This window comes from Alosa pseudoharengus, unplaced genomic scaffold, assembly GCF_046254945.1.
Source record: "Alosa pseudoharengus isolate Yale_2024_CS ecotype anadromous, Long Island Sound unplaced genomic scaffold, YU_APseudo_1.1 YU_APseudo_1.1_scf_15, whole genome shotgun sequence".
NCBI classification, from domain to species: domain Eukaryota; kingdom Metazoa; phylum Chordata; class Actinopteri; order Clupeiformes; family Clupeidae; genus Alosa; species Alosa pseudoharengus.
Genome location: NW_027468620.1, coordinates 1,428,679 through 1,452,606, shown reverse-complemented (window position 1 = coordinate 1,452,606; position 23,928 = coordinate 1,428,679). Strand labels below are relative to the sequence as shown.

Genomic DNA, 23,928 nt, shown 5'->3' with positions numbered 1-23,928 from the left:
GGTACGAGAAACGATCTACATAGCGCACCAGACCGCGATGTCTTCAAGGGTTGAATGAAGGGAGTTTGCAAAAATTAGTGTATTGTTCAAGTCAATAAACATTCTTAATTTTCGAATGTCTTTGTCAGGGAACATCTGACTTTTGAAAACCATAGGCCTGGTAGTCGCTCAGACAAGGAGTTATAAGATAAAGGCAATACCATTTGTGTCACCTAATGCAGTTCAGTGAATTTGCAAGATACCATCAGAAGGCAACAATCATAAAGCACAGTGTGCGCGCGCGAGCTCTCTCCCCTGCGCATAAAGCTGTCTGCGTGTTGTAGGCTAGATTTGCGTGAGTTCTTTCTATCTGCTTTACTTTTGTGAGTTGCGACCACCTTGGCTATGTTATAGACGTTCTATAAGGTACCAGTGTTTAGCTGTGTCACAAAACAATAAGCTTTGTCAGACTACTTTTAAAATTATATTCAGGGCTATATACATTTTAGGGCTGTATTTTGGGTCACCAGCGCATGGCGTAATACTCGTTATTCACCCGCGGAAAGTTGAATTCGGTATTTTGCACGTTTATTTTTTAAGCATTGCGCCCAGGGGTGTGGCAATTAACAACCTAAGGAGGGGACTCGCGCATTGTCTAAAAATCGCTATCATACACCACCTAAACCTGGTCAGAAGTCAATGGCAAGTTGTTCATATACTATTTTAAGAGCGCATGTCAACAGTCATATTGGCAGGTGCACGCACCATCCTTCTATCATTCATGAACGCTCACCAGCGCATGTCCATGCAAAGCATTAAATTGCACGATTACAATGGGAAACATAATTAGAATAAAGATATTACAAAATACTGTACATCTCATGATGAGTAGTTATTCACCATCATTTGCAAATTGGTAATGACGGTTAAAAGTGATTAGGGGAGAGGCGAGAGACACGTATGGAGCACAGCTGAAGACGCACTGTCACGAGATAAAAGCAACTCCTCTGCAGGATAAATGTTGTTTTATTCAGTCATTTGAGCAACATTAGGGTAAGTGTTGCTTTTTCCAGCCTATGTTTTCGATGGTAACCCATTGTCAGTCAATAGTGAAAGTAACTGCATATAACTGTCTTTTTGTTGACTGACTCCTTGGTGAAGTTAGTTTCACTTTGCCAATGAGTTCAAATAATAGACGAGTGCAAATGCGTGAAGGCTATGCTAGGTTTTAGTAAAGCATGGTTTAAGAATGACTATTCCATACGGTCTCGCAAGCAGCCTCCTTCAAATGCGCCGTTGAATGCCAAAATACCGATGCATTTATTTGACATATCGCGCATTGCGCCGTTAAAGGGAATGACAGATGTCATTCTCATTGGTTTAAAATGATGTTACGCCCCAAACACACCCATTTGACTGATTAAAAGACCTAGGAACACCTTGTTACGCCATGCGCTCGACTTTTGAGAACGAAACCCCTCCCAATGTGAACTGGACATCCTACTAAATTTGAATAGACTTTTGACGAGTGACGAAGCACTTTAGAATGTCATGATAGGGCCCTTAAACATTCGGGGCTGAAGACCCGACAAAGCCTTGCGTTAATTCTTCAGGTGGGAAGTGTCAGGAATTTTCATACGAGAGACGCTCTCATTGGTGGTTAGTATAAGTAGGGAATTGACAGCAACATGTCCAATCACATTATGAGTGATGCTGAATTTAACATAAACTGCGATGTTTGATTTTAAATGAATGTAAATTTAGCCGGGACTGTAAGCTGGCACACGTGGGTGCCCGAGAGACGGAGCACCCACGGTATCGCCGCCTATGACAAGCGTATCTTGCGGTTGCATCCATTACAAACAAACATGCAATGTGAACGTCTGGGATTGGGGAGAGCACTAAATGCTCTTCTGAATAAGCACGAAGTCAAGCCTTTAAATGAAAAACACTCTTTAATAATCAAAGAAATAAACGCTAATGAAGTAAACTTGTGACCATCAAAAATAGTGTATCGCCTGTAACTCCGTGATAACAGGGCATAACAGGAAGGCATTTGGCTGAGCAACGGAGGTTAATATGCTCTATATGTTGTCCAAATGATGTCTGTCTATCATCGTTGCACTCGGAGAAAACCAGAATGTTTAATTTGTCCTGCGTTTCTTCTACGGCTGCAAACGGGATTCACTCTCAAATGCGTCTGTACTGTACAGCTCATAACCGCTTGTGTCGCCATCGTCTTGCTGTCCCCCCTCTGTTCTGTGATTGGTTCCTTCTTTAAGGGTGAAAACAAAGTCCATGGAATCCAGGCTGCCTAGCAGCGTGAATAAAATCGCCCGCAAGGAAGCATGGGAAAACCCAGGCTAGACATAGGTCCTCTCATTGACACATACAAAATACACTACAGCATAAACAGGATAATAAAATAACAAATCCACATGACTAAAAAGAACAGTAAAATATACTAAAAATACTAAAACAAGGATCCACTTGAATGTACTAAGGATGTATAGGCATGGGGCCAGGGCCTGAAGTTAACTTTTTTGGCCACCAGCCACTGTGGCAGGTGAATTTTGAAATCCACCTGCCACAGTGGTTTTTTACCAGCCAAAATTATTTTGTGCCCAAAATAAAGGCGAACGACTCAGAAAATGCATAAGAATGGTTCTTGAACTTGTACAGAATACACATTACAGTACTCAAGTAAAAGTAAAAAAGTACTTTGTTAATAAATTACTCAAGTAGGCCTAACAAGTTACTTTTTTGTAGGCCTACATTTTTATATTTTTGATGGACCTTTAAAGGGATACAAAAGTATCCTTTACGCCTATTTGCTTTTCTCCTCCTCTGTAAGCTAATCATATAGTCAAACATATTTTAAAAGCCCAATTCAAATATATTTTATTTAATATACTTTGTCATAGCCAGAATAAGCATTAGGCTATGTGGCTATGGATTGAAAAGCAGTCTTCCAACACATTGCAGCTGATCTTCTTCTGCTTTGCATTGCTAGAAGTCTGGTTATAACTTCACCATACAGACAATGTAACCTAAAAACAATGGCTATATTATGAGTAGACCTATATTTAGGCTATAGCCTAGGTATATCCACTCGGGCAGGGCAGAGCGACAGAGCAGGCTATCTGTTTTCTCAGCCGACCGTCTCATGTCATGTCCTGCAACATTGAGCCTACATAAATTAATGCTAGGCTTTTTCTAACTTGTATGCTCGATTTCCAGTGCATTTGCTTTGCTTGTAAATTAAGTTGTAGGCCTACTTTCCTTGTCCAATGTGATTGTTGAACGATGCTGGCCAGAAATTAATATATGTGGAAGTTTCCGTGTCATGTCATACCTCTAGTCTCGTTGGCACTCTGGCAGGACGTCATTGCGTTAACTGAGTTGTTAGCTATATAGAACATTATTTACTTCTGTATAGTAGGCTAGGCTACATAGGCCAGCCATTACTTTTATAATCGCGGGGAAACGTAGCAATGCATTCTGAAGCCCTGTTTCTTTTCTCCCACGCCGTTGTGTACCAGGGGAGAGGTGCTCTTTTCTCCCTTGAGATACTTTCTCCAACTTGTAAACTTGTTCTCGTAACGAAAGGCAATTGAAAATGTAGTGGAGTAAAGAGTAGATTATTGGCTCAAAAATTGGCAATCCCGACAGTGCATCTCCTTGCTCAGTGTTGTGTTGTCTTATTGGCTACCCGCCAACGTGGCAGGTAGATTGACAGTTTCACCCGCCAATCACAAAAGTTACCCGCATTTGGCGTGTGGGCGGGTGCCAATTTCATGCCCTGCATGGGGCGCTTGCAGTGACAGGACAGGGCCTGGCCCTGTGATTCAGTATGCAGTGGTAAGGTGCAAAATGAGGTGTGTCATGGTGGTAGTGCAAATAAGTCCAACAGTGCAACAGTGCAGGGTTAAAGTCTAACGACCAGCAATAAATATGGACAATAAGAGACCAGCATTAAATATGGACAATATAAGAGAAAAAATGTAAGCATACTAGTAATATAGCAGTTATAGTATAATTATATGGACAATATAAGAGAAAATGTAAACAGTAATATAAGAATTATAGCAGCAGTGCAAGGATAGGCGTCATTGGGTGTCATTGGTCAATTAAGCAATATAGCACGAGTGAGAGTGGGGTTGGTCATGGATATTCCCACGGGTGTTGTTAGGCCGTAGCCACGAGGCCGGAGGCCGAGTGGCGCAGGCAACAACAGCCGTGGGGATATCCATGACCAATCCCACGATCACGAGTGCTATATTGCTTTTATACAACAATTCTGCCACAAACTAAATAATCTGAAAACACCCCATTATTGTTTAAAAATGTTAATTTCGACATCGTCCTTACTCATCAAAAAATAGTTCCCTTTTCAAAAGACAGCGTCTTGGTTGCTAGGTAACCAACATTCCAGACCCGTCTCGTTACGGCATGTAAGAACGGCTCGTAAGAAGACATGTAAACCACAAAGACCCGTAACGAGACGGGTCTGGAATGTTGGTTACCTAGCAACCAAGACGCTGTCTTTTGAAAAGGGCCTCCGGCCTCGTGGCTACCAAGGGGGCAGGCGAATTCCCGGAAGTAGAAGAATCGACGTAGGCTGGAGGGACCATCTCTCTGCTAACTCCCATAGAAGTCCATCCATTCTAGGATTTTTTTGAAATACCATAACTTCATATAACATATATCCTGTGCCGATATTGTAGCTTCTGTGTAATCCACATAAACACTACAAAGGCAAAACAGACTCCACTACCTCGTCCGTAACGTTGGTTACCCGTAAGAAGAATGGTTAGCTTGTTCGGTTGGAGGGAAGCTAGCTTTGACGTAATCTCTCTTTCGCGCCGTAGGGAGATAACCGTATTGTTTGGATAAGAAGCTCAGTCCACCTAACTGTCTATGACGGTAACTCATAAGCAAAACCTAGCATACACGACCCTATGTTAAGGTAAAGCATTACACAGAGGCTTATAATAATAAAAAAGTAAACCTATTTTTTATAAAAAGGCACTAATCATTTCAGAGGTTTTCGATGGATTGACCGTAGGTCGGAAAAGTGGAAAGAAGATTAGCTTCAAGGCTATAACTTTTTTGTTTTGTTTTAGCATGACTGTTTTTGAAGATGATCATGTGTGGTAGCTTCAACATTAACACGACTTGGTGAGGATGATATTAATAATAATACATAAATACATGTTTAACTTTGATGACTTTGAAGGCGAAGGAAGTGTGAGAAGAATTTCTGTGTATCTATCATATGAGTTACAAGATTCAGTTCGATGGCTAACGTCACGAAGTTAAGTGTGAGTCTGCGCAGTACTGGGGGAGACCAACTGAAAAATCGTTCTATTTGACTCAGTGCCCTCCCATTGAAAACGACGGAGTCTGTTCGTCCATTTCTTTTACTGTCTATGGTGGCTACGGCCTAACAACACCCGTGGGAATATCCATGACCAACCCCACTCTCACTCGTGCTATATTGCTTAATTCTAAAGAACGCATGACAATGGGAAATTCAACAAAGCAGTGGTGTAATACAGTTGAAAGTGCTACATCTGCTGATTTTTCTAATAACCTGGCATGGTTATTCCCAAATAGGTCCTTATTTGACAACATCTCCAAGACATATGACTTTATTATTCAGCCCTCTCCCACAGATGGTATTTTGGTATACTCTCAGGTTCTAATGACTCCAGTTTCTCAGCTTCCTAACAGGCCATTGCCTTTTCCTCTTTATAGCTAGACACTAAATTACATTTGAATGGAGGGGGTACAACCCCTCCAACCCACAAACAGAGATAGGACACAGAATATAAAGCTTGAGAAAATCAATGCCTTTGATAACATTTTATAAATGTTAGAACCCATTTGTAGGGACCTATTAGCCTGGAATGGTGAACTTATCTTTACAGGTGATCTGTCCTACATACTGTTGAATATATAACAATTATCTTTTGTTTGAAAGGTGCTTTATAAATAAAGTTGCTTTGTCTTAATCCTATTGTGCATGTGCAATGACAATAAAGATATTATGTACTATTTCTGATGTACTATTTCTGGTATGACTGATTATCACTTTCTCAATATTCAATTCTCTGTAAATTTAACCACTTTGACTGCTGGCCATTAAATGTAAATAAGAGTAATTCTTAAGGTTCAGAAGTAACAACAGTGACCTTACCCAAGACAGTGAACCATTAATGTTCTGGTTTCAGTGTTGAAAAATGTCAATAGGACTCTTAATATTACATACATCAGCTGTATGTCAACTGTTTTGTTTACTTTTGTAGGGTCCACACCCCCTTTTTTTTCTGTTCATGAACCACCGTTGGACATGGTTTTCTTGTTTTTTTACAGTTCACATTCAGAGCTGATACTATTACCAGAAGCAAATCTAGCAGGGAAAACATTTCTGAACTGACTTTCCGGAAAGATAGCAAGCTCTATCGCTGCCACGTTTAAAGTCGCCATGTCAGTTAGCATAGTGTGACCATGAGCCGTTCCACCACAAATGTTTGTCAGTGGAGATTTATTATATGCATCTGTTGGTTCTAGGTGGTGGCCTGAGCAGTTTACTACAACTTGTCTATATTGTATGTAGACTCAGCAACTTTATTACTTGTGAATATCAGTGTTTTGTGTTCATTTCACAATTAAAAGTTGTTGAGTCGCTTGTGATGTACTCATGCTCATGATCTCCCACAGACGACGCAGGGAAAAGCTCCAAGTCCATTTGAAGGAAGGCCACAGCCTGAAGAACTACTTTGTAAATGACCCCAGCCACAAACTCTGCTTGAGACCTCATGCAAGTTTGCAGCCACAAAATGTGAGTATTACCTAGCCATATCTTGACTGTTTTATGTACAGCAGGATCTTTTGCAAGGGAGATTGTAAGAGCATGTTTGTAAGTATTCACACATAAAGACAGTGCAACAGACTTGTAATGTAGTGTAAGGCGCAATCCCATTTCTCCCTTCGCCCCATCCCTCTATTTTGCACATTCATGTTTCATTCATTCATTGGGGTGTTCCAGTTTTCTTTGGGATAGAGAGGTAAGTCAAATTGTTAGGGGTAAATGGCCATTGAAACAAAGATTTTTCAGGGGGACACTTTAAACAGAGGGTTTTGAGAACTGTTTCCGAAAGCTTTACAGCGGGGAAAATAAGTATTGAACACGTCAACATTTTTTTCAGTAAGTATACTTCCAGTGAGGCTATTCGCATGAAATTTTCACCGGACATTAGTGTTTACTTAGGTAATCCACACATATATAAAAATCCAAACATTCATGTCTAAAAGTAGTGTTATGAGTAAAAAAGTGGAATGGCACAGGGAAAAAGTATTGAACACGCTAAGATAAAGCAGTACACAAACGCAAGGAATGGCAAGGAACAAACTGGAATCTATAAGTAGTTAGAGAAATTATCCCTCCTATCTGTGCAAATTGAAATAAGCTGGGTATACTGGTGGGCTATAAAAAGGTTTTTGGTTAGAAAGGTGTCACACAAGAAACATTTCATGATGGGTAAAAGCAAAGAGCTCTCCCAAGATCTTTGCAACCTTATTGTTGCCAAACATATTAATGGAACTGGTTACAGATGCACTTCAAAACTTCCGAATCATCCAGCAAGCAGTATTGGAGCCATTATTTGCAAGTGGAAGGAACATCACTACATCATCAACTGGCCATGCACAGGATCTCCTTGCATGATTTCTGACCAGGAAGTCAGAAGGATAGTCAGAAGAGTAGTCCAAGAGGCAAGGACCACTCTGAGAAAGCTCCAGAAAGATTTGGAGGCAGCAGGTACAATTGTTAGAGAAAATCATAGGTAATGCACTCCACCGCCATGGCCTCTATGCACGCTCATCCAGCATGATTCTATTGCTGAAGAAAAACATGTCGAAGCTCGTTGAAAGTTTGCTACACAACATTTGAACAATCTTATGAAATACTGAGAGAATGAATTCTGGTTTAAAATGTAACTTTTCGGATGTCATACTACACACCATATTTGGAGGAGAAATGGCACTGTGCATCACCCTAAAAATACCCTACCAACAGTGAGGTTTGGAGGTGGTGGCATCATGGTGTGGGCTGTTTTTCATCTCATGGTACTAGCAGACTTCATACAGTTGAAGGAATGATGAATGGAGTCATTTTGTTCTGGGAGAATCTTTACATCCACCAGGATGATGAGGATGAGACATGGCTAGACCTTCCAGCAGGACAATGATCCTAACCATTCAGCAAAGGAAACTCTCAATTGGTTTCAGAGAAAGGAAATCAAGGCCCTGACTTCAATTAAATTGAACAGTTTTGGAAGTTAACTAAAGATCAGGATTCACAAGAGGGACCCTTGAAATCTTCAATATTAAAGGACAATTCCGGCGCAAAATGAACCTAGGGGTTAATAACACATGTGTACCGAGTTCGACCGTTCGCTGGGATTTGTTTTCATGCTAGTCGAATGTGACCAGTTTTATTGCAAACCGCTTATTAGCGTTAACGCTAGCCTTCGGGGCACACGTACAGAGAAAGAAATCGCTATTTCTATACCATTAACAAGGCTCAAAATAGCCCCACACTTACACAGTAGCATAATGAGGGTCTCTACATGTAAACCGAAGCATTGAGAACTTTGTAAGTGTACAGGCAGTTTATTAAAAAGAAACACATTACCGTTGACGTCTGGTTCACATACAGGCAGGCGCCTTGGTTACAACTGGGATGTGAAGTGAATCTCGGGTGAAACGTTGTTGCAGAAGGACTGTGCAAAAGAGAAGCACTGAACGCAACAGGAGACATAAGAGATGGCAGGTTATTTGAACGAATTTGAAGACATCAAGGATGAACCCTTATTGGACGTCCTTATCTTTTCGAGTCGGAATACCAACGAAGAGCTGCGGGAGCTCCGTGAAAGGGCTATGAGAGAGAGAGCTAGAAGCTGTAGTCAATACCACACACAGGCGGCGGCGATCCATAGGCTACCAGAGGGACATGGATCCACTAAGTAAGTAGCCTACACTACACAAGTTATGTTACATCGGAGCTATTATTTCTGATAGGCCTATATTGAGCAAATTACGTTTGATTTTAGTTCACATCGCCTGCCTGTATATGTGAACCAGACGTGAACAGTAATGTGTTTCTTTTTAATAAACTGCCTGTACACTTACAAAGTTCTCAATGCTTCGGTTTACATGTAGAGACCCTCATTATGCTACTGTGTAAGTGTGGTGCTATTTTGAGCCTTGTTAGTGGTATAGAAATAGTGATTTATTTCTACTGTACGTGTGCCCCGAAGGCTAGCGTTAACCGCTAATAAGCGGTTTGCAATAAAACTGGTCACATTCGACTAGCATGAAAACAAATCCCAGCGAACGGTCGAACTCGGTACACATGTGTTATTAACCCCTGGGTTCATTTTGCGCCGGAATTGTCCTTTAAAGGACTATCTGTTTAAAAGAATGGGCCAAACTCACACCAGAATACTGTGACTGATTAGTTTCATCATACAGGAAATACCTTGAAGCTGTCATTACGAATAAAGGCTTTTCCACAAAGTATTTAAGAAATTTCAGCAGGCGTGTTCAATACTTTTTTCCTGTGTTATTCCACTTTATTGCACATAACTCTACCTATGGACTTTAATGTTTGGATTTTTTTATATGGGTGGATTATCTGAGTTAATTCTAATGTCTGGTGCAAATTTCATGCAAATAGCCTCATTGGAAGTATACTTACTGAAAAAAATGTTGACGTGTTCAATACTTATTTTCCCCGCTGTATGTAGGTTACACGTGGAACAAGGCTACCTCTGGCTACCTCAAGGCTACCTCTGGAATAAAGCTTATAAATGTCAGTATAGGCTACTGTATATTCTCATGCAAAAGAAACATACAATTGGATTGTTATAACATGCGTTTTTGGAAAATTCATTGAAAACAAATACTTTAACCATTTCAACTACCAATATAACTAATGCCACTTTCTTTCTACCATTCCAGTAGAAAAAAAGGCAGACTGCCTTGCAGCCATTAAATTAAATCACAGATCTCTTGCCACCAATTGAATGCCAGTTCCACGTTTATTCATGTTTCACTGTGCTTCACTCTCTCAGTAGGATTTTATATAAAGATTCTGCAATAATCACAAGAAAAGGACTTGACTTCTACTGGCTTGACATATTTCATAGATAAAAATATTTATTTATCTTATGAAATTCTTTTTTGCAAACACAGCGCTCTCCCGTTTGTTTTCTGTGGGTGCGTGATCAAAGATTGGTCGCACTCAAAAAAATTACTTTGTTCTCGCTGATTTATTTTCACTAGCAACAGGGGTAAGTAAACACGTTTCGGCCTTATGGCCTTTGTTAACTGAAGACTAGGGTTGCAAAGGGGCGGAAAATTTCGGGTAAATTTCCGGAAACTTACCATGGGAAGTTAAGCTGGGGAATTTTGGAAATATTCCAAATTGGAAACTTTAATGGAATTAAAGCAAATTATGGGAATTAATTGGAATTTACGGGAATTAACTGGAAATTTTGGGTAATTCATACAAACTGTTTCATATACAAACATTAACATTTTGTTTCGTAATAAGCAATATGATTTGTATGTTCGTATTTTCGCTTAGCTTAGCATACAAAGCTAGCTAGCATGCTAGCGGGAATCCCATTCTCTGCCTATTGTTTACTAGCGTGCTAAACTAGCAACACTGAACTGCCCAAGATACACCACACCACTCAACAACAAAATCCGATTGGTTAAACCTTTTTTTCCCATGCACATGAACGCACCATAGGCTAGACATAAAGGAAACCTATGCTGATTGCTGTGTGCATGTGATTGACTGATGTGCAGGGTAGAAATTCGACTGAAATTGCATTAAATCAGGTTGTTTTAACTAATATTATGCTCAAGATGGGGTTTTGTCCACTACTTTTAAGTTCCCTGTTATAGACTAACTTGCCGTATTAAAAATTCCCAGTTTATTCCCATTCATTCCCGTTTATTCCTGTTAATTCCCATATATTCCCGTTAATTCCTATGGAAAGTTTCCAACTTTGAAAATTCCCGGACTTTTGCAACCCTACTGAAGACACACATCTTTGGTTATCTTATGAAATGCCTTTAAACACATAGACAAGATAATAGGCTCTGGTTATTGCTCTTGGTCTCAGAACATTATGGGGGACCAAAATTACAAGGTAAAACAACAACATTCAACTTTGTTGAACATTTAAGGCTGCAAAAGACCAGGAAGTTAAAGGCACACTATGCAGGTTTTTTAGCTTAATATGCTAGTTTTTTAGCTTAATTTAGCTTAATTTAACAGCTTCAGAGTCATTGGAATGGTTATATGACTTTTTTCGGGGTGAATGGTGGCCGTCTCGCTTCCCCCTAGCGCCTGTGAGCGGAAAAACCACCCTTGCAACTGTGGGCCGACGGGCCGGAGGCCTCAGTGTCAGGAAGTATAACGAGTGTAACGAATTGCTTTACTGCATTCAAATACACATACACGCCAGGCACCAGCTAGAAAAAGGTAGCGATGGAGTTTCTCAGACATTCGTCATGACCCCCTGAGGGCCAGCCGCAAACACAGGCTATGTTTAGACAGAAACAATCTGAAGAGAAAACACAAAAGTGGCATTGCGTTTTCACTTTTTATTCCGCATTTAGACAAGCCTTTTTTGGGGGAAATCTGCATGCATGCGGTGACGCCAAAGTGTATGAAATTCGATGTATGCCAGGTGGCTAGGTGGTAGTGTGAAGCACACATGATGTTATTTTCCTGTACTGGCGCATGCCTGTGACGAGCCACCATGAGCAGACTTTTGTGTTTTACCCTTTAGATGGGAACCCAACAGTGGGGATTTCCACTCTGGAGGGTTTCACTTTTTCTTTCGTTTTAAGCCCCAAAAACGCCATCTAAACAAAAGGCATGTCTGATAAAATATTTTGTTGTTTTCACCCGCGAGTGTTGTCGTGTAAACAGGGCCACAGTCTCTCTATGTCTCAAGATCGAGCACTTCCAGCCCCCTCTATGCCCTTATCCACAGGTGACTGTGATTAGTCCACACTAGTCTATCATTCCAGCCTAACGAGCCAGACCCACATCGAAATGTTTCCGTTTATTTGCAGTACCATGTTCCTTACACGACATGACCCAGTGCCCTTGAAACATACATGTAAGTCTATGTCGCACAGCTAATATTAATATCAGTGAATCACACTCGCTTCCCGTCTAAGTTTGTCACCCAACAAAAGCTAGATATGATTTTTTATACATGTGTCTCCATGTCATACTGGAGACTTTCGACGGATTCTAAGTGAAATCAGGTCAGTGGCTCTCCATAAGAGCCTTTTGGGATGTAACTTTTACAGATAGACTTACAGCTAAAATCTACCATTGAAGTTTTAGTTAACTCCAGTCTGAGGTTGTCAGACTTAGCAACAGTAACTAGGGGGGGGCGGGACTTAGCGAAGGGTCAATTGATTTTAAGGTTCTGGGGCCGGTTTTCCCATAACACTCTTAGCGAGCTATGAAGATTCCAAAGGTAAACTTTACCAAAGCTGTTTACCTTTATAGTCGTGGTTCCCGAACTGTCCCTTAGTAGTCTTCTTACGAAAAGCTCCTTACGACTGACGTACAAGGCACTGTCCACCCTGAAGGTGCTGAATTGGTTGACATTGATTGCTCAGAAATTGATTTTTCACTTTACACGGAGGCATGACAACGTTATGAAAGACGTTCTTTGCACAACAAAAACATTGCTCCAATATCACCTCCAGTAGGCTAACATTCATAGTACTTTAACATGGATGAACTTATTAATAACATAGGTAACACTTTATTTTAATGTGTCGCTGTTACAGTGTACCAACCTAATTAGGTACAGTGGTACAACCTGTGTAACAACATGTACTATCATGTACTATCATTGTACTTGCATTATGTATTTGTGGGTACCTACATATAGTTGTTACATTGTGATACTGAGTGCTTTTACAAAACATTGCCAATTTGCCTAAATTTTTATCAGAGGCAAAGAGCTGACCTTAGACCTGCTGGATGGGGTAAATCTGGTCATGATAGATTTGATATACAAACCATTAACTGGTAATTAACTGGTACACTTAATAGGTTTATTCCACTGTATCAAAGAGTAACAAGGTTGTAGCAGCACAGCTGTTACATGTACACTGAAGACAATGAGGCCTTGACTGGAGCTAAGAATGGTTTGTATATCAAATCTATCATGACCAGATTTACCCCATCCAGCAGGTCTCAGGTCAGCTCTTTGCCTCTGATGAAAATTTAGGCAAATTGTCAAAGTTTTGTAAAAGCACTCAGTATTACAATGTAACAACTATATGTAGGTACCCACAAATACATAATGCAAGTACAATGATAGTACCTGATAGTACATGTTGTTACACAGGTTGTACCACTGTACCTAATTAGGTAGGTACACTGTAACAGCGACACATTAAAATAAAGTGTTACCATAACGTACAATAATAAAAAGTAGAAATTAAATGATCTACCTTTAATTAACAAAGTTTTCACATGGTCTGTGGGGAAGTGATCCACAATCCGTCGGCCTGACCAGCTATAACCCCCTAACCACCTTTACACGTTACGCCATCTTTCATCACTCCATATGAAGAACTTATTTGAATAATATTATTTAGTTGTTTTTTAATCACAGCTGATTGACCAGTAGCCCCATTTAATTCCGTATTAATTGTATTCCGTGCCATTGACACATTAACATTAAACATAAAGGCCCCGGCCGTGGCGCGGCTGGCTGGGGCGCCTGCGCTGTGCGCCGGCGGCCCGGGTTCGATTCCCGCCCCGTGGTCCTTTCCGGATCCTGCCCGACTCTCTTTCTCCACTCGCTTCCTGTCAATCTCCACTGTCCTATCAAATTAAAGGCATAAAAAGCCCAAAAAAATATACTTAAAAAAAATAAAAAAGCAACCCCCCATATTAACCATTGTAGATGGTGGGGGAAAAGCAAGATTTAAGAGAATAAATCGTTTCGCTATTTTCAAATGCGTGCACATTATTATTTGTGTAAAAACATTTCCAGAAACTATTTTCTTAATTAGCCTACTTACATAAAATCATTGGTGAACCAAAACAGTGATATTGTACCATTGTACCATGAGTTGCATGTGCAACAGAGATTTCTAAAGATTTCTGTAGGCTACAGTGGCAGCGACTATCTTCGCAAGCTGAAACATTGCTTAGGTGCAGTTAAGAGAGTACCTTTCGGGAAATGCGTGAAAATGTTAAGGTAGAGCTTAAGGTAGAGGTTACAAACCCTGCTGAATGAAAAAACAGCCTGACCAGCTAAAGGTGGTTTGCTGGTTGACCAGCTTGTTAACCAGCTTGTTTGACCACCCTATGATGGTTGACCTACTAGACCAGCAAAACTCTTGTGAAAGAAAGAGTCTTGTACATCAAACAGGCGAGTTCAGTAAATAACTTTAAAAAAGACCTGAAAACCTGTATGAGAGCTTTATGTCAACTCATTCTTTTTATCTTGTAGCCTATTTATTCACATTATTTGACATTCTACTGCTACTATTTAAAGGGTCTTCCTATTTTCACTGCACTAGTTGTATTATACAGTATGTGTTGTTGTATCTATGCTATACAAATATAGCTTATTATTATTATTATTATTATTATTATTATTATTATTATCTGTGCACACCAGTACCTAGCAGTAGGCTAGGCTACGCTGTCGTGGATGGGTAAAGGATGCAAAAATATGGCACCAGAAATATGCTATTACAGCCTAACAAAATACAAAACAGACAGCTGCATTGGCTAAACATCTGACACTCTTAACCTCAAAATGATTTCAACCACTTGTGGATTATGGTATACCGTTGCTGCTGGCATAAAACAGGACTACCGTGCCCCCCGTTTTATACATTTGAACGTGGTGGGATGAAGTGGAAATCATTCTGCCCTTGTTATGCCATTTTTACAGCATGATGTTTTCTGAGAACCATCATATATCAGTGAAAAGTTGTTTCATTTGTTTACTTTTTGTTTGTATTTTTACAGTATTGTAGAAACAATACTCACAGCCAAGCACATGTTGGAGTGAAGAGTCAATCCAGTTCTACAGAGGTTACAAGAGTTCCCTTCACCCAATCCAAAGACCCTGCAGGAAATCATAATTGGTATGGCTTGTTGTTATCCAATGTGTTGTTATCCAATGTGTGAAAGACCCCTCTAATCCTAGAAGAAAAAGCTGTTTTTCTTAAAATTAGTGGATGTTTTTATATATTGGGCTCTAGCCTAAGATTAATCTTGCCCTTTTTATATGATATGCCTTTGCAATTAGACACCTATAAATCTACTAGGCTCTCTTTCAGGTAAGTTCACTCGATGTTAGCCAATGGGAAGTAATCCCTGCTTCCCACTCTTATGAACTATCTCAGGGAATTTATTTGCAGTCAATAGACTATTCCTCTTTTTGTTCTTCAGCAATTTGAAGTATAAAGCCCGACATGCTAGCGAGTTTAAGCCCACTGGACTTGAAGTCCTTACAAGCCACACTCAGTTGAAACCAAAAGCAAATTTCAGTCTTTTTCAAGGCAGCAAATATTTCAAATAAAGGTGAGTATAGCAGCAGATTTTCATTGCTGCGCATCTCCATCCAGCCGAGTTATGCCCATATTGGATGGGCACGACTGGTGAACCCCGCTCAGGTGGCTCTCTGCTCACCATCCTTCTGGCCCTATTGCACTGAGATGGAGCCTCATGCACTGTACTTTGTCACCATGGAGTCTACAACGGCTAGCCCTAATCCTCCTCAGCTGGCAACAGTCACCACCTATGTGTTCTTGGTCTCTGGCATGTGCAGTTGCTCATAGCGATGTCATGTTGCTCCTCGTACTGGACAGTGAGGCAGATGGTGAGGTGGCTGTCCCCCCTTCACAGGGAGAGAAAGCTACAGCCGGCCCCAGTTCCCTGGTGAGAGCACTGCACACCTACACTGAACAAACACGCATATTACACAAGATATAGCTCCCATTAGTTAGTCGAGGCCTTCACTCTGGTGTACGCTTCCCTCTGACATGACAGCGGTGATAGTGTAGTAGTTAAGGAGCTGGGCTAGATTGCAGAAGCCTGAAAAGTTGAGGGTGCAATTTCCGGCTTCCACCTTTGTGCCCTTGAGCAAGGCACTTAACCCCAAGTTGCTCCGGGGACAATGCAATCCCTTGTACAACCCCAAATTAGAAGAAGTTGGGACATTGTGTTAAATGCAAATAAAAACAGAATGTGATAATATACAAATCTTGTAAACTCATATTTAGCTGCAAAAAGGACACAGACAACATATAAAATGTTGAAAATGATTGAATGATGAATAATTAAGGTGCATGGTATCATCAAAAACACCAAGAAAAAACTGAACATTTTCAAAGGAAATCTGTCAATCTCTGCCAAGACACTAAATGTTGGTCATGATTGCATCATTCATCAGGTCAATGAACCAAAACCAACGTCCAGATCAAAACAAATATGGTTTTCTGAACACAAAATCATTGCCATCTCAGTCCCCTGATCTAAACTTCATAGAAAAACAGTGGGGTGAGTCAAAGAGGAGAATGCACAAGTGTGGAACTAGGAATCTGGACAATCTGGGGAGATTTTGTAAAGACGAACGGTCTTAAATCCCTTGCTTTGTATTCTCCAACTTTATGGGGTGTCATAGGAGAATATTACAAGCTGTTTTATTGGCAAAGGGAGGCTTAAGAAGGTATTACAGGCAGGGGTGCCAATAATTGTGAGCAACGTGTTTTTGTAAGAAATATTTTATTCTTTGAGATTTTCATTTTTCTCAAAATAAATTTGCTTCCCTTCAAGGTTGGATTTTTCCTATTTATTAAAGGAGAATTCCGGTATGATTTTGACCTAAAGTGTTTTGAAACATGATACCGAGTGTGAACGTATGTCTCATAGCCCATCTCGGCTTGTCCCCTGCACTCCGAAATCTGGCGCTAGTTAGCCGATGCTACCAACAAGGCGGTCAATGGTGGTGCCTCGGCATCGGCATAGCCATGCAAATAAATCACTGTTTTACACCATTTACGAGGCTCAATGTATCTCCACACTTCATTGGTAGACTTCCAAGGGCCCTGACATTTAAAACGAGACATTGAGAACTTTGAAAAAGCACTGGTAGTTTACTTACAAGACGATTTATACAGACAGTATCTTCTCGAAGTTTAGCGTTTGCAGCCATCTTGAATTTAGTCACGATAAGTCGAGCGACGAGTAAGAATGAACAGGTATGATAAGGGATCAGATTCCAAAAATAATTCTGTGGAAATGCATGGATTACAGTTTCTTCCAGTAGCAGCAACTGGAATCCATGCATTTCCACGGAATTATTTTTGGAATCTGATCCCATATCACAGCGGTCCCCAACCACCGGGCCGCGGCCCGGTACCGGTCCGCGGGACATTCCTAACCGGGCCGTAGCCTATGACATGAGTTTAAAAAAAAAAATGCATGCAAACTAAACTCAATTTAATTCGCAACAATGTCACGTTTTTACATGGCATAGGTCTATATGCAGTTGTTTGATTGCACGCATGTTTGCATTTTGCAAGGTCTATTTTCTTACGTCTGTCTGTCCCGCCTTCAACACTTTACATATTACCTTCAGCGCTGCGCAGCCTCAAGTCAGCTCACTTCACTTGATCAATTCTTGGCGAACGGTAGTGTCACACGAAGTTAGCTAAACTGCTAGAATGAGCAACAAAAAACAAGTATCTTTAGCAGGTCACTGGCCAGAGTATTTGAGTTGCGAGAGCCGCTGCAGAGATTTCTTACAGAAAAAAAGTCACCGTTAGCTGCACATTTTAGTGATGAGGACTGGGTGTCAAAACTCGCTTACCTGTGTGACATATTCGGGTTGCTTAATGACCTCAACCTGTCACTCCAGGGGAGAATGACGACTGTCTTTAAACTGGCAGATAAAGTCGCTGCATTCAAAGCCAAGCTTGATTTGTGGGGACGACGAGTGGACCAGATATGTTCCAAACAGTATTGGGGGTTTTGGGAGAGACTGAGGCAGGGCCCTTTCTCTCGCAGCTGGTGCGCGATCACCTTGTTGCGCTTTCAAATGAGTTTGAGCGTTACTTCCCAACCTCCAAAGATCTACGGCAAACCAATGAGTGGGTCCGCAACCCATTTGTCAATATCCCGAATAGTCCTAACTTGTCAGCGCAGGAGGAAGAGCAGTTGATCGAAATTGCAAATGATGGTCTTAAGAGTGTGTATGAGGAAACCTCTCTGGCGGGTTTTTGGATCAAAACCAAAGCAGAATATCCCGAGATAGCCGTAAAAGCGCTGAAAACGTTGCTACCATTTCCCACCACGTATATGCGAGGCCGGGTTTTCGGCAATGACTGCAACTAAGACCAAATTGCGCAATCGACTGGACATTTCAAACACACTTGTTGTTGTTGCAGGGAAACAAGCACAGGGCTCCCACTGATTATATTCGTAATGCACGTTTAGTTGCCATGTTTTGTTCCCATATTTTGTTAAGCATGTTCACATTGATAGATGTAGCTTCAAGTTGTTCAATATTCATAGTTCATATTGTTCAATTTTCACTTCTTCAAGTTCACGTTTTTCACAAGAGATCGTTACCTTCACTGTTCATACATAACTGGAGCTAGTTCTTTTCAAGTAATGCATGCACAACACATATGGAACATGGAACCCCCGACCCCCCCCGCCGGTCCGTGAAAAAAAAAATGGGAATCAAACCGGTCCATGATGCATAAAAGGTTGGGGACCCCTGCCTTATCATACCTGTTCATTCTTACTCGTCGCTCGACTTATCGTGACTAAATTCAAGATGGCTGCAAACGCTAAACTTCGAGAAGATACGGTCTGTATAAATCGTCTTGTAAGTAAACTACCAGTGCTTTTTCAAAGTTCTCAATGTCTCGTTTTAAATGTCAGGGCCCTTGGAAGTCTACCAATGAAGTGTGGAGATACATTGAGCCTCATAAATGGTGTAAAACAGTGATTTATTTGCATGGCTATGCCGATGCCGAGGCACCACCATTGACCGCCTTGTTGGTAGCATCGGCTAACTAGCGCCAGATTTCGGAGTGCAGGGGACAAGCCGAGATGGGCTATGAGACATACGTTCACACTCGGTATCATGTTTCAAAACACTTTAGGTCAAAATCACACCGGAATTCTCCTTTAAGTGTGCTTGCAAAGCAGCACACTTATTGTTCTTCTTTAGTTTTATTAAGTGTGCTTGCTGCAAAGCAGCACACTTATTGTTCTTCTTAAGTTTTATTTGGGGCCTAGCAGCGAAGCTGCGAAGGCACCCATTGAGTTAGTAGTTTTTCCTATTATTATTATTGGGGGCCAAGCAGCGAAGCTGCGAAGGCACCCATTGAGTTACTAGCTTTTCCTATTATTATTATTTTAACAACTCATAACTATCCAAAAATGTTTTATCACCAAGTGAACTGTCCACGTATGTGACAGGCCAGCAGTAGGCTATGGCTGATTGTTTTCTGTGCTAACGTTACCAGTTAGCCATGATTAGCCTATTTGTCTGACTATGTAGCATTCAGTAGCCTACACTAGCCTTACCATCTTGTTTTGGAATATGAATTTTTGGAGCTGGTCTTCCTGCTTTGATAAACATTCATCATACATCAGTGTATTCGCAGTGTATTTGAATGTATAAAAGATTTGAGATTGTCCTCTGATTCCATTGTACAGTTTATTTCACGAGCAAACAACAAACAAGCTTTCCGTTCAACATAAGATTCGTAGACTGCAGATAACGTTCTTGAACCGTTGCCGCTAAAAACAGCACCCCCTATCGCAATTGAAAATTACTGTACGGAGGAGCTTCCTCCCTTGGCCATTGAAAACGACGTGATTCACGAGCCGCTGGGGTCCGAGGCGTTTATAATGGACTTCAATGAGGGGCTTGAGGAGGAAGCTCCTCCATGCAGTAATTTTCAATAGCGATAGGGGGTGCTGTTGACATTTTGACCTAGGGGAACGATTTTGTTCATTCAAAGTGTTAAAAATAGTAATATTAACAGTAATTTATCAGATTAGTAATTCACTTTATATATTTTTTATTTTTCTTTGAAATTTTAGGGAGGGTGTTCCTCCCTTTCCTCAATGAAGGAGCCTCCTCTGGTGTGTGTGTGTGTGTGTGTGTGTGTGTGTGTGTGCGTGCTTGTGTGTTTGCCTGCGTATGTGTGTTTGTGCATGTGCATGTATGCGTACATATGTCTACTGTGTGAGTATGTGTCATACGTATGATTACTGTGAATGTATGTGTGTGCGTGTGTATCTGTTTATGCACATGTGTGCACATGGAATGGGTTAACATGATCCCTGGAGGCAAACATACGGAAAAAATTGGTCATCCTAGGCCCTACGGTTCTCAAAATATTCACAGAAAACTGTGTCTGCCCTACCCTCCTTTCGGGGGGTCCAGTACAGCGGGGGGGCTACAGATCAAAACGAAAAACTACGGTTCCATGCTATCCATGTGGGGTTACATGCCCACCAAGTTTCGTGTACCCCGGTCTTTCAGTGTCCCGGGAATCATTGACGGAAATTTGGACATGCGAAAAAGAAAAAAAAAAAGAAAAAGAAAAAATCTGACTAAACCTGCGCGGCGGTCATAATAAGTCTATGTGCAGGATGAATAGTATAAAGATCAGTAGAATAACTATGTATAAATGTAATTACAGTAGGCCTATGTACATTTGTAAATAAATAGAAAACTATGGGTGAGAGGGATAAATTAATTTTATTTAATCGTAAAAGTAAATTGCATTCAATTAAATTGCAATTAAAAATCTTTCCAGTAGGCTTTAATGTCACGCAAAAAGTATAACCAAAGCTGAGCTTGATCAACTAGAACGTCTAAAGAACCAGAACTTGAGTGTAGTTTTTTGCTGGATCCCAGGCCATGTTGGTCTGAGAGGAAATGAGAAAGCGGACAGTGCTGCTATTGGATAACCACTGATAACCATTGTCTACTGTATAAGCACAGTTTAATACTCAATACAGAAATGCTATGTAAACTTTTCCATGCAAAAAAAGAAATTGTATTTCAGTCCCTCCAGGAATTCGCGATGTTGCGATCGCAACAATTAACGCAAATTCAGCAAATCCTCGTGAATTCTGGGCGACCTCGCAATTTTGTCCAAACACCGCAACTTTTTCGCAAATTTGACCAATCATCATGGTTTCCCCGTGAAATTTCACCTACCACAACAGTTCCTCGTGCAGAATATTAAGTCAGATGCCACACTCACTTCTGCAGACACCAGAGACTGCCCTATGTTCACTCCTCTGCAGTTTTAATGACAATAAATAGAAGGCTAACGTTAATGATCTGCTTTACTTGCGCATCTCTCAACCTGGTGTTGCTAACCTACCTAGGCTATGAAAGTAAGTTAATTAAGGCCTACTTTTACTGACATTTGAGTATGCAACCTATTGGCAAACGTTTACACCTGGAGATGTCTTTTAGCTCGTGTCATGTTTGCTAGCTTGTGGGCTCAGTTGTGTAGTGCTACCAAAATCATAGAAATTAATAACATTGCAAGACATTTACCTCTTCTGTGATCCAAGAATGCTTTCATTCAAGTTATTTTTTTAACATTTATTTTAACTAATGACATAGAAACATCCCGAATTCCATCCACATATCGTAATGCACTATGCAAAAAGTTATTTCCACTCGTAGCCGAACACAGTGAGATGTAAGCCTTCCAATCCACTTAGAAATGTAATTACGCTACTCTCACGTCCTTAAAGTGGCAGGCAGTCAATTAGACGTACACACCACCAATGTAATAACATTAAATAAAAGTGTAGTCTAATAGTTTAAATCAATATAAAATGACTAGATACTTAGTTGGCTATTAGTAATTATGCAAGTCACAGAATATGAATTATTACAAATATATGAACTTGAATTACAACATATGAATGTATTGAAACATGACATGATGCCATCTTTTTAGGGGGCTGTCTTTTTTGGACAGTTCTACGAAAGGTTATACTGCTTTGTGAATTACCCCAGTCAAAGTATTTACACAAATAAAGTAGGCCTACCTTGATTTTCTGTAACCCTTACTATTTACCTTTACTTACCCTTTTTAATAAGCGTCAAGATGATCAGTGTGATTTTCGTCTTACTAACCTTAATTGCCCTCAATTTAAAAAAAAAAAAAAAAAATCGCAACTATTTTTGCAATTTTCACTTCCTCCCGCAATTTCTTCGCAACAAACAGCTAAAAACACCGCAACTTCCATCGCAATTTTTTAGAAAAATCGTCGCGAAATCAGGCATTTTAGATCGCAACAATCTCAAAAAATCCTCGCAAAATCCTGGAGGGACTGGTATTTAGATGTGATACAGAAATACCACTGTCTTATCTGGGCCCAAGCTTGTTTAAAAAAGACTGAGGTAAAGTGGGAAAATGTCCTGCAAAGAAAAATGTAATTAGACGTGATACAAAAATACCTCCGTCTTATCTGGGCCTGAGCTTGTTTAAAATAGACTGAGGTGGGAAAAGTGGGAAAAGGTCCTGTTGTGAGATCAATCAACATTTGCCATTCTTATTGGAAATCATGGACACCTCATTGAGATGGGGTCTGGGAACTAGATATTCATTTTCTTGTATTTGAAACGTGGTTTACGAATGCCCAGAGACGTTTATTGGGTGCTATGAATGTCTATCAAATGTGTCTGTACGTAGCTCATAACGGCTTCGGTGTGTCGTCATCGTCTTGCTGCCCTCCTTCCGTTCTGAGATTGTTTCCTTCGTTGAGGTGAAAATGAAGTCCATAGAATCCAGGCTGCCTAGCAGCTTGAATAAAATTGCGCGCGTAAGGCAGCATGGGAAAACCCAGACTAGGACACCTCTGGGCTAAAGAGGAGAGGGCCTATCCAACTATTCAACTTGTTATAGCGCTCAATTCAAAACCCAGCATCTATGATAATGTGGAGGTGCATTGCCTACAGCATGGGCATCTTGCACATCTGGCAAGGCACAATCTATTCTTGATAATGTATACAGGTTTTGAGCAACATATACTGCCATCCAGGCAATGTTTTCTTCGGGGAAGACCTTCAATATTTCAGGAAAACAATGGCAAAATTAATTCTGCACATACTTAAACAGTATTTCTCCATTAGGAAGAGTCCAGGTGCTAAAATGGCCTGTCTGCAGTCCAGACCTTTCAAATTAAGTGTAATCTGGAATGAAAAACATGATTAAGAATACCCCATACTGTTGAGAGACTGGAATTCTATATCGGCAGGTGTGGGACAGCATTTCATTCTCAAAACTCTAGCAACTGGTCTCCTCAGTTCCTAAACATTATCAGAATGTTGTGAAATGAAGAGGTGAAGCAGCACAGTGGTAAACATGCCCTCGTCCCAACTTTTGTTTTAAACATGTTGCTGGCATCAAATTCAACTCTTTAAATCTCAAAAATAATTTCTAGTTTTTGCCTGAAATTGCACTGTGCCTATTTACAAGGGCATTGTTCCCACCTCTTCTGGGGCCTACCATCAAATGTTGGACCTCTATAGAAAGCTGAGAACCTCTAAATAAAATAAAATAAATGTGTGATGACGACTCTACTTCCTTCGTCAGCTAAGGAAATTCAAAGTTTCTACATCCATCATGAAGGCCTTCTACACTTCAGCGGTTGAGAGTGTTCTAACTGGTAGCATCATCACCTGGTATGGGAACTCCACAGTTAGAGATTGTAGTACTCTGCAGAGAGTAGTGCGCTCAGCTGAACGTACTATAAGAACTCAACTCCCTGCTCTACAAGATATCTATTCCAGAAGAGTACTCCTA

At 40.6% G+C, this 23,928-nt stretch overlaps 1 protein-coding gene across 1 annotated transcript in view; it reads left to right on the top strand.

Moving 5' to 3' along the window:
• Window positions 1-23,928, top strand: part of nrg3a (neuregulin 3a) — a 134,447-nt gene that overhangs the window by 84,634 nt on the left and 25,885 nt on the right. The window contains exons 6-7 of the mRNA XM_076285265.1: window positions 6,706-6,826; window positions 15,089-15,207. Coding sequence (XP_076141380.1) covers window positions 6,706-6,826; window positions 15,089-15,207 — 240 coding nt within the window. The remainder of the gene's footprint in view (window positions 1-6,705; window positions 6,827-15,088; window positions 15,208-23,928) is intronic.